At 37.6% G+C, this 15,583-nt stretch overlaps 1 protein-coding gene across 2 annotated transcripts; it reads right to left on the reverse strand.

Moving 5' to 3' along the window:
- Nucleotides 1-1,454: 1,454 nt before the first annotated feature.
- LOC146525147 (scavenger receptor cysteine-rich domain-containing protein DMBT1-like) lies at nucleotides 1,455-15,451 on the reverse strand. 2 transcript variants are annotated; one of them, XR_014873753.1, is made up of 14 exons: nucleotides 15,300-15,451; nucleotides 13,997-14,199; nucleotides 12,829-12,966; nucleotides 12,591-12,702; nucleotides 11,183-11,369; nucleotides 9,941-10,082; nucleotides 9,659-9,814; nucleotides 8,497-8,552; nucleotides 6,135-6,310; nucleotides 5,527-5,927; nucleotides 5,233-5,329; nucleotides 3,629-3,857; nucleotides 3,238-3,534; nucleotides 1,455-2,570 (listed from the first exon to the last, which is right to left on the reverse strand). XR_014873753.1 is itself a non-coding variant. In XM_085157274.1 (13 exons), the coding sequence occupies exons 1-13, from the start codon at nucleotides 15,420-15,422 to the stop codon at nucleotides 3,326-3,328; spliced, it is 2,229 nt and encodes a 742-aa protein (XP_085013400.1). In that variant the 5' UTR covers nucleotides 15,423-15,451; the 3' UTR covers nucleotides 1,455-3,325. The 2 variants fall into 2 exon arrangements, 1 of the variants encoding a protein (XP_085013400.1); XM_085157274.1 differs by having other exon boundaries at nucleotides 1,455-3,534.
- Between the last annotated feature and the right edge of the window lie 132 nt (nucleotides 15,452-15,583).

Here is a 15,583-nt window from a genome sequence, read left to right on the forward strand (position 1 = left end):
GGCTAATTTGAATAGCAGCAGGATTTTTAAAATGAAGTTGTTAATCCAACTGCTAATCCAAATGCTAATCCACATGTTAATCCCTGAGCGAACAGGAAAGGGAAATGGTTTTTGAAATGCAGTTTATTAAAGTGCAATTCGAAAATGTTTTTTGAAATGAAGACTTAAAAAGTATTTTAAAAATCAGTTTATTAAATTGGAATTAAAAATTGAATTTACAAATGCACATTTTATTCTACAATTCATTAATTAAGCAAAGGATTTTTTTATTTTGAAGCGCGTGGCTCTTGTGGTCCTCCATAAGGAGGACCACCGGAGAGGCAACCGCGCCACCTTCCTGGAAAGAGCTGAGGAGAGTCCCAGACATGAGGTCACCCAGCAGCCACGGAGCAGAAGCCACAAGGGGCTGCAGTGACGAGCCCGCAGGCCCTGCCAGCAGCCAGCAGCCGCCGGGAGTGAGCCGGGTACATTAAACATTACTCTTTATTAAAAAGCTAAATCGAAATGCATAACATGACGTTTGTTTATGTGTTACATGGGAATTGTCAGGTCCCTAGGAAACTGCAGTACTGAGAACAGAGAGTGTAATTGTGGGAGTTGCTTAGTTAACAAAAGGCCGTGCACCTGCTGTGGTAGGCCTTTATCTTGCTCAATGAATGGGGTCAATTCAAGACATTCCTCTAAGCCATGTGCTGTAAATGTACTATTGTTAAAGGATATTTTGAGGTTTGGTCAGTCCTGAATGTTTTGCTGTAGTAGGCGTTGGTGTGTTACAGGGAAAGCAAAGCAAAATGACCTGCAGGCCAGATCAGTCACTATAGCTGATTAATGTTTTCTTTAGAGATATATCATAAACTTTAAAAGAAACAAACAAAAAAACAAATTGGTGTTAATGAAGTACCATTTGACCCATTGTGTCATTTTCCTTGTTAAAACACTTCCTCAGGAATCGCTTGTAGGTGCCTGAACTGTGGGGATTGAAGTTTTTGATAATTATTGAGCAGCTTTTGTTGCATTAGTTTAATGTAATTAATGTAATTCTATTTTTTGTATTAATACTATGTGTGTTTCACTGAGAGCGTAACCAGTGATAAAAATATTAACTGGAATTAAAATATGTAAATCACCAGATTAACTGAAGAAATTGCTGTTTATTGGTATATTTTTATGATCTTGGGATTTTTTTAATCACCACATCATAAGATCTCTGACGTACGTGGTATAATTGGGATAATTCTGATAATTTTCTGTGAAATAAGAGTCATATGACCTATGAAAGGCCCCTCTGTGATTGGTCAGATGCTGCCAAGGCCACTCCTTTCATATGAATGTTCTAAGAATCTGTCCAGATCATCAATCTTACTTTGGCTTGGATTTTCATTCATGTCCAAATAAACAAGCCCACTTAATAACAGATTTTATATAAAATAAATGAAAACGCATAACAAACCACATGCATACACACCCAGTATTGTGTTTATTATGTGATTTCAATTTCAAGTAGAATTTAAATCTAGTGTATTCCATTTATTACCAGTAAATCCCATTTAAATGACAGAACTACATGTTATTGCACTTTCAGACATTACAGACATTAATGTGTTGTCTTTGAAGGGTGGCCATTTCTTCTATGTAAGCCAAAACAATCCCCAATCTCGCCGCCACCACTAACACCGAATCTGCAGCTAATCTCACTCTTTGTTTAAAGTTATGAAAACATATGTCTAAATGAAAGAGAACCAAATCTAGTGGAGTGTTTGTTTGGAACTTTTCAACATGCTGGCTTTTAGCTCTTAGTATTTTAAACAAAATATTAGCCTAAACCACTCCTTTCTTAAACAATAATGTTTTGTAACAGAACAAAGCTCCTATAAAGTACATAAACTAGTTGCTATAAGACACTTTCTGGCCGAGAATTTTGTTGACAGCTTTTGTTGAAAATCAGAAAGCAGAATGTTTCCAGAAAGTCAATGCTATAATGGCATGAAAAAAATCTGGCAAAACCAGTTTTGAATACAATGTTGCTTTGAAGTTCTAACTAATCTGTTGAGACGAGCTTTGAACTGAAGGTCATGAATTGTCACAAATTGTTCTTGACATTACTTTAAAGTCTGTGCCTTTTGGTGAGTGCACAGGTATTAGATATGTTAACATGCAACCCCTATCAGAAGTAATCATTTTGCCTAGAGGACTAGACGACCAAGACACCACATATAGACTAATCACCTTAAAAAAAGAGATAATTAAGCAAGTCTGTCTTAAAGTCCCACCGTCATGGACCAATTGTAGAAAGGCTCTGCTGCTGCCGCCTAGTGAAGCCTTCATCCAAAATGAATTCTGACTCTACTACCTGTCCACACTCAAAAAATATTAACAGTGCAGTTCAAATCAAACGAGCATCTTCTAAATTCGTTTTTACCCATTCACGTTATTATCACATAAAGAATAACAGTAGAAGATACTCACTTAAATATTTGACTGCGTACAACTTCAAAGCTTCATAATAGCTATCAGTATTTGATGTCTGCCATCTTTTCAGATGAAAAGATGTTTTTAAGGGTTGTTTAGCAGTAGGGATGCACCGATACCGATACTGGTATCGGGGCCGATACTGTAAAATGTGTGCGTACTCATACTCGTAAAAGTTAACCGATACCATGAACCGATACCAACTTATTTCATTAATCAGAGGGTGGCTTGTCATTTCTGTTGTAGTTTTTTAGATTGGCCACTAGGGGGCCAATTATTATTTTATTTATTATTTATTTTATAATTTTTTATATTTTATTATTTATTTAATAATAATTATTTTGTTTGTTTGTTTATAATATGGACACTCTACAATAATTTAAAAGTTTATTTTATTCTCAAACCTAATTTGTATTTATTTTATTCCAAACAGAAGTGTTTATTTATTATTCTGAAAGCTCGAGACAGTGCCAATAGTTCAGTGATATTTTGTAAAATTACAATATGGAGACTCTGCAATAATTTAACAGAAGTGCTTATTTTTCACTTGAAATTTTTTTGTGGTTATTTTTATTAAGATTTTATTTTTTATCGGCAGGGAATAAAATAAAACCTGTCTTCCAATTAATTGTATTTGTGTGTGTGTGTGTGTGTGTGTGTGTGGTAGAAGTATCGTTTTTTGTACTCTGTATCGGCAAGTACTCAGATCCAAGTATCGGTATCATATCGGTTTGAAAAAATTGGTATTGTTGCATCCCTATTTAGCAGCTTTTGATGCGATTTTGTTTTAACACAGACTTTGAAGAAAGTGATCATGTGAAAGTGAGACAAACACAACTGTGAGTAAATACTGGGTTTAGTTCTCCCATTCTGAAGCTATGAGAACTTTGCGGTCTTCTGCTCTTCTGTTCTTCCCGTAGTAATGAGCCATAATGGCCAACAGCACCACTGACACTAAGAAGGCGCTGGCAAAGACTGCGGTGGAGATGTTGGAGCTGAAGATCTTCCTCATTTCCCAACCTTCCTCACTTGATTTTGTGCCTGGAGAAGCTGGTGGAGGACTCACTGAAAGACATCAATACATGGATAGTTGGACAAGCTGGCAAGCAAGGAGGCAGAGAGGCAATCAAACAGGTAGATTGATACATCCTGGATTAACCTTCTGGAAGCGTGCCGCTCCTTTCCATCAGAACATCCTGACTGTTCTCTGCTGTATCAGGCAAAGGCTGCCCAACAAACTGCAGGGGGCCCTGGGTAATGTAGTGTCTACCCGTCTCCCCGCTCAGGTCTCGCCTACGTCTGCGTGATGGATCCTTCAGACATCCCTGGGCACATCTGGAAAAGGGACTCTCAGGCTCACACAGGATTACAGAGCAAGTGATGTACACCTGTAATGTGGAAGAGTAAAGGCTTTGGAATAACAAGCACTTGTCTAACCACCAGTTACCCATCTTGAAATGCTTCCAGGTAGTTGCCACAACTTAAAAACTGCATGTACACTAGTCAGGCTTATATTATGACCACCTCCCTAATACTGTCTTGGTCGGATGATCTGATATCGTCGTGTTGGTGTTGTTCCCAGATCATCATGAAAATGTTGTTCCAGGTTCAACATTGCAAGTGACCAATCACATTGTTGTGACGTTATTCTTTTGCGCACCAACCCATTCGTGCATTTATGAAATTCCAATGTTGCAAGGACAATATCAATCCTGCTTAGCGTTTATTAAAGGGTTAGGGTCAGGGTTAGGGTCCGTTGATCGGCGGACAAAGGCGGTTTCTCGCAGCTTAAGTACAGTTTTTTGTTTTACGCCGGTTTTTCCCGAAGTCGCAAAAGTATGACATTCTGTCAACATTCTGATTGGTCACTTGCAATGTTGATCCTGGAACAACCTTTAGTATGATGATCTGGGAACAACACCAACACGAGGATATCAGATCATGCGTCTTGGTCCCCCTTTTGCTGCCAAAGCAGAACTGACCTGTACGGAAAGTTTTCATCACTCATCCAACTGTCTAATCAGTCTCACTGAACCCGAGGTTTCCGAGCATAATATTGTCTGTTGCCTCTGCCTTGCCTTCTTCCCATACTGCATCCTGGTGCCAGGTGTTCCCCAGGTAGGTGACGCACAGGCACCCAGCCGTCCACATGATGTGAACGTGTCATTCATCAGTCCAGGCCACCGTCTTCCATTGCTCCGTGCCCATTCTTGGCACTTTCAGTGATGGACGGTGTTTAGCATGGGCACCCTGACTGATCAGATCCCCAATACTCAACAAACTGCCATGCACTGTGCACTCTGACACCTTTTTTGACATTTTGTCTGTTTAATCAAACCAATAACCCAATAAGTACTGCAATTTTGGAAATGTTCTAGCCATCACAATTTGTCTAACTCGCTCAAATCCTTACACTTGAAGGCAAAATGTTCATTTGCTCCCAAATGTCTCCTCCTTACGAACAGATGGCATGAAGTGATACCAGTGTTGTTCACTTCACATGTCAGTGGTAATTTTGTTATGTCTATGTGTATATAGTTATTAGTCAAACCTGATCAAAAAAAAAAAAGTTAAAAAATGTTGCTGATTCTGTTCCAAAATAATTTTTCAAGCTTTTTCACACTTTGGAAATTGGATACAAAACAGCAGGAAAGCAGTGATATCAGGATTTTCTTTGTTCTGCATATACTCTTCAGTATATAACTGTGTGAGTAATATTTTTGTATAGGTTAGAGGTTTGTATTTGGTGCTATCTAAAGTTACCTGGTCATAGTTTCCAGTAAATTTAAAGGCTTGAACTCCGAAGTTGAATGCAGTTTTATCAGATGGGTAAATTTTTACTGTCTCGTCTTCTACACACCTGGAAGAAGGTTTAGGTCAATCGTATGAAGCAATGTAAATGGAAGATGACATTTAATAATTGTAAGTTGTAGTAATTAGTATTGCTATTTAATGTAGCTAAAATACACTCCTCTGAAAATATTATCGACAATTTAGTTGCAAAGAATTTTAAGCATTTTTAAAATTTTACAGCACTTTTTTTGCATCAGCACTTACCCATTCCTGATGATGTAGTACAAGAGGCTGTTTTCAGGGTTGTTATCAGGAGTGGCTTTGCACGACTCAACAAACAACATCACGTTTGGTAATTCTGACCTAGCTTGGATGCCCATAAAAATAGTCTCCAGCAGCTTGACTTGTACTGGATAGGCACTAGCCTCCACTCTATTTGTAAAGCTGCTGTTGTGGAAAATTTCAAAAGTGTAGCCAAAGCTTCCGAAGTTGGACTCAGTGAAAATGTAGTCAGCATTGTGGAGATTGTAGTAATTGGAGATGCTGATGGCTTTGGGAAACTGGCATGAGAAACCGATTTTAACAGTCTTCCTTCGAGTTATAACTTCGTTAGCCAGCTCAAAGGAGTTGATCACATTCTTGAAAATGATATAATCACCTTTATCCTGTATTTAAGACAAACAAAGGAAAAGCAATTAGTTGCCGTGAGGATAATGAACAACGGTTGTGATGTTGTTCTGTTCAGTGTATCGAGCCACAATATTCTTCTTGTTGCGACGTGCAGTAACTGGCTTATTTTACAAACTCAATTTTTGCTTTTCATTAATGAAAAATTTTTTTATCTACAAAGAAATGTAAATGTTTTTCCAAACCTCAATTTCTGTCCCACAAGTGCTGAAGGACATTGCACCCATGATGTGAGTGCTGTTGGAGGTGAGCGAGCATGAAGGGTCACTCAGCTTGAGAAAGTTCTCGTCAATGCCAGGCATGGAAGCTTTATCAAGGGCCACTGTCATCTTATTGGCTGAGCAATGAACCGTCGCCTTGCCTGTAAACATCACAATCTATATTAGCTACCTATTAGGAATAAAGTATTTTATCATACGATTACTACATATTCATATTCAAAATCATTAAAAAATAAATAAAAAGCTATTATAAAAGAAGAAAACAAAGGAAAAAAGAAAACGGCAAATAAATGTTATAATTAAATTAAAAGCTACAAATAAATGTGAAAAAACCTGCAAAATAACAATATTAATTAGATAATAAAACTGAAACATAACAAAGATAATATTGAAATCTAACTAAAACAAACGTGTACAGGAAATATCTTTGGGTTAATTTATGTCAGTTTGTGTAGAGAACTAGCAGAAAACCACTAAATTATACTGGACTGAAACCAAAATCTAAAATATCCAACATGTATGCATTTACATCTCAAACTGTGTTTAACGTTTACCTTATACTTGTAAAAAGGGTTTATAAACGCATTTAATTACATTATTTAAAAGAATATGAGAAATGAAACCTTTTATTCAGTATATTTATAACCTCGATTTACAATTTAAAAAAAGCCTAGGTGCTGTGTAACATGTAAACTGAAAACAGAGTGATTTGCAAATCAAAAAAAAAAATTCACATTGAAAATATGTTACAGGTTTAAACTGATCCACTTTTTTAGGACAAATCTTAGCTTATACTGAATTTGATGGCAGCAAAAAGTAGAGACAGGGTAACAAAAATAATAGCTAGAGGACTATTTTGAAACTGTTAGAGCAGGGGTGTCAAACTCAAATACACAGTGGGCCAAAATTCAAAACTGGAACAAAGTTGCAGGCTAACATTAATATTTATTGAAATATATTTATTCCTCCAGATTTAAGAATGAATCTTTTCTTATGGACTCAAACACGTTTTGCTGAAAAACTGAATATGGAACAAGCAAAGCTTAATACTAAACAATATATATATTAGCTGTATAATACCAGTAGGCCAGCTCTGATAGTAATTTGGTATGGCTTTGCGGGCCAAATGTAATTAGGCTGCAGGCCAAATTTGGCCCGTGGGCCAGAGTTTGACACCTATGTGTTAGAGCAGCGGTCTCCAACCTTTTTTGCGCCACGGACCGGTTTATGCCCGACAATATTTTCACGGACCGGCCTTTAAGGTGTCGCGGAAAAATACAACAAAATAAAACTAGTACCGGTACTGAAAAAAATAAAATTTATTCATAACACACGTGAAAAGACCCAGAAAAACCGAGTAAACGATAAAAACGATAACAAAATAACGCTGAAAACCGATAAAAACCCTGAAAACGATACATTTCACACCTGAGCCTCAACTCTCGCGGCCCGGTACCAAACGACTCACGGACCGGTACCAGTCCGAGGCCCGGGGGGTGGGGACCGCTGTGTTAGAGTATCCGAGAAGTAAAGGCAGGGGATCACCAATGTGCACAAAAAGTTAGTCAACAAATCAATGATAATTTTCAGAATATTGTTATTATTTACAGTACATAATATTAAAAGATGAAAATAATCTGGAGAAAACTCAGATTCTTGCTGAGATATTGGAAGATTGTGATCTCTAAGCCCTCGGGGTAATATTACATTAAAAACAGGTTTTAGACCAGCACATGCTCCCACACATATATATTTGAACAACACAGAGGTTATGATGCATCCTGTATGTATTACAACAGCAATGCTTTCATAGCAGAAGAGTTTGTGTGCTGAACTGGCCTGCCTGCAGTTACCAACTAAATACATTTGTTATAACAGGAAGTGAAACACACAACAAATGAGACTTGGGTCTGTTGTGCAGTTAGAATCCTATATCAGAGAAGACTGGGACAACACTCCTAACAACTGATCTTTGGGACTGTTAAAAAAGGTAAATATTGCCCTGTCCCAACTTTATTCATTCAAAATTATCTTATTTTACAGAATGCCAAATCTTTTGGAAATCAGGTTGAATAAGAAAATGCAAACAAACATTCATTTACATATGTAATAGACATAAACAGAAGAAAAACACTGTTTTAAAAGTTGTTTAGGTTTTGTTTTTATGTATTTTTTTAAGAGAGTACTGTCACTTTAAGAGGTTTTGTGGGAAGCAAAATAGAACCACAAGTGAACAAATGGCCAGCAGTGTTTGTGCTGTTGCCATGGCACTTAGTTATTACACGCACTGCTCATTTGTCAAGAGAGAGAGCAGGTGTTTACTAACCTTGTGTGGTAGATGCTTGGGTCACCAAGACAACAACACACCTCATCTCTGATTGGCTTAATGACAAAAAAAGAAAGAAGGAAGATATTTAAGTGAAAATATGGAAAGAGCAAGCTTAAATGTAATGTTGACTTGAAGACTGCTCATTATAGTGATCCAAATATCTAATCAACTTTTCACATCAACAGGAACTCAAAGCATTTATACATGTAGACGTGAAGACAGTCTGCTGAAGGATGACTGAACATGGCATGGCTGCTGATAACAGACGGACCGGTGTGAGTTTTCAGACATTGTTGATGTACGATGTGCTAACGCACAACAATCTCTAGGGTTTATAGGGAGTGGTCAGAAATTAGAAAATATCCAGTGAGCAGCAATGCTGGGCAGTTTTCAGCGAAGTGATCGATCTAGAGTTGTGACTGTTTTGATGAGTTGTAGAGTCAAGTGAGAAGGGCATCAACATAGTAGCAAAATCCTTTCGTAGTAAAATATGTGTGGAAACAACAGCAGTGTGTGACAATGTGTAATGTGTACGAGGAAATGTGCTGCATCAAAGTGGTGAGAAGGACTTTCCTTCTGTGAGAAATGTGTCAAAGCAATCAAGAAAAACTGTAAGGTCCCACCACAGCACTTCAATGGAGTAGTGGTCCTTTCTTTTTCAGCCATTCTGCTGTAGTTTTGTCACTGTGCTTGGGATCATTGTGTTGTTTTACTCAGTTTTCACCAAGCTTTGATTGACCGATTTGACTCTGGGACACTTTAACATACAAAGGAGTTCATGGTTGACTAAGACTGCAAGGTGCCCAGGTCCTGTGGCTACGAAACCATCTTCAATCATCAGCTCTCCCCACTGTGCTTGATGGTTCTGAGGCACTTTTGCTAATATGCTGTGTTTGGGTTTCAGCAAATCTCCACTTTAGTGTCATCTGTCTAGACGACACTGCTCCAGACGTTGTATGGCTTATTCACATACAACTTTGCAGCTGTGTTGCCAGTCCTTCCAAGCAAGCTATCATTTTTCACTCTGAGAATTGTCTGGCTTTGGGATGATTTTCCTTGGATATTTATTCCTGAGAAGATTGGCGTCTGTCTACCTTTTTTTCCACTTGTGAATAATCTTTATTGTTTTAAAATCTTGATTTTATATAAGGGCACTCACGTCTCATTTGTCTCTGCAGTGAAGCAGACTGGGACATATCTGTACAGGTCACTGAGCTGTGGTGTCCAGCTGAGAGTGACTTCTGCTTTTCCGAGCACATCGTCTTTGAACACTTTGGTCATGTTCTGGGGGCCACTGACCTGGAAGTCGTGGATGCTTTAGGGAAAGGAATAAACATTACACACAAAATCCACAGAAATTCTCTGAGTATTATATCAACATTACAGGGTGTTTGTTTAGGGAAAGCTAGTGCCATAATTAATAATTTCAGTAAGTAAACACCTGGAATGGCGAGCTTCAGCTTCAGCATAAAGCTCGAATGTCTGGCCCACAGTGGCATGAAGAATATCACCGTGTGAAGGGGTTCTGTACAAGAATATGGGCTGCACATGACCGGCTTCACAGTTTGGTATTGGCAGGAGGACTAAAACACAAACAAGGCAGAAAGAATGTAAGTTTTGTTTCTACGAGACTTGACAGTTTCTGGTATTGTGCAGCCATACAATGGCCTCTCTGAGTTAGAGTTGGTTGGTCAGTCACCACATCACAATAAAACGTGAGACAGTCTTCAAGCTGCCAGTTAAGTCATAAATTATCCAGTTAGTTAACCTTGCTTTGCTGATATTAATGACTCTTGCTTGTGTCAGCACCAACGTACAGGAAACATATTTGAGTTTTTCAGAGACAAAGTGTAAAAAAATAGGTAATTTCTTTGTTTATTTAAATGTAACCCTTTAAAGCCCAGCGTGTCATATTTGATACGTGTTTTTGTGAGTTTTTGAGACTTTTACATCATCAGCGTGATTTGTTTTTTTACTTCTACTTTAAATTGCATGACACGTTTTTAAGCACTAAATGGCAAAAATATGGCTTATATAGCAAATGTGATACAAATTAAAACTCATATATGTGCAGATTAAAATTTGATATATATTTTTATATATTTTGTCTAAAGATTCAACAAACACTTCATTATCAAAAAATTAAAGATTTCTGGCAGTTATTTCATGGTTCAGGTTTTAAAGCGTTCATTAGAAGCAACTTTGGAAGCTAAAATAAACAAATGTATCCAAATACTGTACTTAAATTTCACTTGTCTTGAATATTTATTAAACTATTTTATATTAAACTGTATACTCTTATATTCTTAGACTATTTAGTACATTTAATAAACAGGGTTAAACGATAGATTAGACTTGTTGCTGTTTTCAACTGAAAGATCAGAATACAATATACAAGTTACACCATGTGAGAAACTCCTATAACACAAATAAAAGATGATTTGAGGGGAGACTGGGGCTCATTGTATTGAGTCATTATTTTCTTTGTTTTTATAATCACCAAACCACATAAAGTTTTAATGGTAATGTTTTAAAATACCTTTTTCACATGACCTTGTGGAGTTTTTGTGATATTTATGACTTTGTTTCTGATATTCCTCTTGTGTTTTTATTCAGTATTTTTGGGGTGAGACGTTTATTATGTTTGTGTCACACTGACCATATACTTTTATGAACCACTTACCCTCAATTGAGAACTGCAGCTTTACTTTGCAGAGAGGAGGTGAGTTCATGCCAGAGGCCTCACAAAACACCGATGATCCGTCTGAGTAGGTCAAAGTGATGTTGTTGGTGGAGAAGTCCTCTAACAGCAACTCAAACACGTGGATTCCAGTCTCAATGTCACCTGTACTGGTCAGTATGCATGTAGTCTAAAGGGACACGAATAACAAACGGACATGACAGAGGTGTTGTTTTCTCAGAGCTTATTAAACACATCAGTTTGGAACAGACGGGATTCCAAACATAGTTACTATGTCACCGTTTTGCTTTTGGTTTCATTTCTTCTGTTTCATCTGGTCCAACTCCTAGTCACTCCTGTTTGCTGAATCACCTGATCTCCTGTGTGCCCTTGTCCTACCATCATTCGAGTACTTCAAAGTACTCATCTGTTTTGTATTTGGTCAGTTTTGTGTTTCTTTTCTTTTATCACTTGTCTAGTCAGCACAAATTCTATTCTATTTCTGCTAACTTATATGTGATTCCCCCCTTAGGTCCTTCAGATTATCAGTGCATAAACACGTGCTTCTAATAAATCCAAAGGGATACTATTAGAGCTGATCTTATGCTTAAAACATAACAATAATCTTCTTTTACACATTTTTAAAGTTTAAAAAAAAAGATTTCATTCTCTCTCTTTGCAAGTAAGCAAATGCAAATGATTGTAATGAGATTACAAGATGAGCTTAACGGAGATAGTTGGTTAAATTATTTGATTTTTTTAATGGGTTTGTTATAAATTTGTATCTATTACATCAACCATATTGTCAACATGCAGAACATACTGATCAATCAAAGCATTAAAACCACTGAAAGATAAATTATTGCTCATCTTGATGAATGCAATGGGAAACCTTACGTCCATTAAGTATGTTACCTTTATAAATACCTCGACCCAATCACTGTAGCTCACTGATTACAAATGCACTATGTACAAGTACATTTTTGTACATTTTGCACTGTGACAAAGAACAAACGGTGATAATACAACAGGACCCAGAGACTCTGCTGCCAGTGTCCTGGTGCCAGACACTAACTGACACCCATCTTTCCCATAAGAAGGGTTAACAGCTGCATAAAATTTGATGGTAATTGTCTGTTTTTCACAATAGCACTCATCTTGTTATACCGTCTTCCACAGTGCGAGCCGTATACACTCAGGCATTCACTTTATTCTTTGCAAGAATTTGATCATTCTCACATCCATACACAACAATGGATGCAACAGGGGAAAATATGTGTTTTGGCCTGATGAAACCAACATTTTGATTAATTAAGCTGTGCCTAAAATTAGTGGATTATAATGCTATAATGATTGTTACATCAGATGACCACATTGAAGGTCATTAGAGCCCCCGTTTGGTCTGGATTACCTCGTCTAGAGTGAAGTTTGTGGGACCAGATGTAGCAAAGCGACATTTCACTTCATCTCCATCTGGATCATGTGCCAGAATACGAATCCTCGAAAAACAGTTTTGAGGCACCCTGCAAGAACAGGCATCATATTAGTACATATTACAGTAATTTAACAACTAATCATCGAGTGATGCTTACGTAAGATTTCCAGATTCACGATTTTATGTTGAATCAAATAAGAAAAATGGCATGTACCGCAGAGAAGACACTGTTGTTGTTACGGGACAGCTGTTGACAGTGTGCGTATCGGATCGAGTTCCCAGGTCCAGCTCAGCATATGTTGTCCACTCGGTTTCCCCTTCAACATTAGACACCCAGCAGCAGCCAGAGTCCCTGAAAAGGAGGTGAAACATTTCATTGCTCGTAATTATACTCGTCACTTGAACCAACAGTGGCTGCCATCTGAGAAGTGAAAGAACTGTCTGGTCTGGATTTTATACGCATCTTTGATAAGAGAGTATTTTGGTGGAGATACTCCTCGATGTCTACATCACTACAAGACATACTTGCATTTATTTGTGATTTGTTGGTGTTTCCAAAATATGAGGAGCTGATATGGAGCAGCTGTGTATCAGGTAGCAGAGCAGGTCGTCTACCAATCAGAAGGACAGATGATCCCCAGCTCCTTCTGTCCATGTGTTGAAGTGTCCTCGGGCAGGATTGTGAACACGAAGCTGCCCTCGATGCATTCGTCGTAGTGTGACTGAGCGTAAATGTGCTTAAGTATCGTTAAAAGCACCATCTAAATGTGTGTGTGTGAGAATAGAAAGGCACTAAACTAATCCCATTACCATTCCGATCCTACAATTAACACCCTGTTTTGTTCTTTTATTTGTTCCCACATAAGTGTTTCTCGTAAAAGGCTGGGCTGTCATACCAACAAAAATATTCCAGATGCCAAACTTGTGTTCTGTTCAAGTGTCCCAGCAAGCGTGGCAGTCAGCAAGCGTGGCAGTCAGCATGCGTGGTGGAATGAGAAGCTGAATATCACTTCTCAAATCAACACTGACAGATACTGTGCTGTGGAAAATGCAGGGTGTGATGTGTACTTCCTTAAAAAGTGGTCATACTTTCATTTTAAGCCTTTGTTTTTAGAGATCGTTTTTCAAAGTAAAGATCAATTCTGATCAGCCTGTAGAATAAATAATAGGGTAACAATTCAGAATGTATCGGCCAGTCCTCAGTGCGAGTCCACTTACTACGGATCCCACTGCACGTGGGCTGACTTTCCTCAACTTCTTCATTTTTAAGTTGTACTAGATCATGCTTGTTAAATACAATCTTCTCTTCAGTCTGTGAGATACGCCAGAGTAACTAGCAAACGATCGATCAGATAAGCTGTGTTATTGTGCCCTGGACTTACCTCAGAGAAAAGGAGGCCTTATTAGTCGGGATGGTTGCTGTTGTGTGTCCTTCAGACTGGCACCAGCGGCCTTGGCCTGTGCTGTCCTGGTCTGTTTGCAGGACACTCGACTCGTCAAAGCCTGTACATACGCCACTATCACACGAGAAAGATGACTGATCCTGACAGTTACTTTTGCCATTCTGCCGGTGATAAAAGGTCACCTAGAGGGTTTAAAAAAATAATACATTTTCTGTGCACATTGTAAAAATCTGCATTGTTTGCATATTCAAATCAATACAGTTTCCCCAAGTTTTTGAACAATTTCCTTTCATGATTTCAAACCAACTTTTGTGGGGCTGAAATCATAAATAACAACAACTCCCTAACCCCTGTTCCCCAAGTCGTTGTTGTTTCTTGCATGCTTATAAATGTAGAAACTATAACATCTGTGAAAGCTATTCTATAGTTGTATTTTGAAAGGAGCAGATTTCTGTAGTTTTCAGAACAGAAATGTAAACATCAGATAAAACCAGGTTTAAACCTGTTGCTTCATTTCAGAGTCAAAGGTTTTAGTCAGGGGATTTTAGAGATCTCGTTTTATCACTTCTTAATAAACAAAAAGCAAAAAGGAGAAGGAAAGTAAATGTATTTCCTCCATGTTTCCAGCTCTGTGATGCTTGATAAACTAATTAATAAAAATCCTAATTAAAAACAAAAATGTAAAACCTCATTTATTCTGTTTTTAACTGTTTCACACTCTATATGTTGGTCTTCTTCCTGTCCTGTCTTAGATTAGAAATAGTTGCGTTTAATTAGACATGGTGATATCACAGAAGCCTAACTACAAAAATGAATGTGTCCAAACACAAGATCTGACAGAAAATAAAGACAAATGAACTCACACTTCTTGTATATTTCTTTTAACAGATACAGAGATGGCACATTTTCATTACTATCCACTATTTGGGATTTCTGAAGTTTTTTACTCACAAAAATATTGAAAAGCTTTGAAATGACTGCACAACATGCATGAAAGTGTTAACTATTTTCTTCATCACAAGAGTTTGGATTGCATGCAAGTGTTTTGCATTCCAATTAGGTTTCTTCAGAACTGGTGACGTGGCTGTATGGTTACTTAATTTTCTTTTTTTTAAAAAAGGATCTTTTTGCAAATGCCACTACTTTAAAAATATGCATTATTACACTCAGTGTAAACTAATCTGTGTTGTGATCCATATTGCCCATCTTTCAATATCATGATAAATCTCAATATTAAAAGAATATAGTGAAAGTTTCAGCATATATTCTTATGTTGTATTACCTTAAATGTCCCATCCATTTCCTTCTCTGGAGCCATGAAACTAATGCTGTCTCCATAAAAGCTGAGGGTCGACACAATCCCCAACAATGGGAACAGCAGCAGGAGAAATACACCTGCCTCCATGATGTCTGAAAGAATCTGTATGTGCAAAATCTTGTTCAGCCAGTTTCAATCCCTGGGACAGAAGAGGCGGGGAATGAACTAACAAGAATAACCTGATCTCATCAGACCATCAGAAATGTTTTATGTGGTTGTATTATGTGAAAATAATTTTATATGCTAGA

Source organism: Neolamprologus multifasciatus, chromosome 1 (genome assembly GCF_963576455.1).
Source record: "Neolamprologus multifasciatus chromosome 1, fNeoMul1.2, whole genome shotgun sequence".
NCBI lineage: Eukaryota > Metazoa > Chordata > Actinopteri > Cichliformes > Cichlidae > Neolamprologus > Neolamprologus multifasciatus.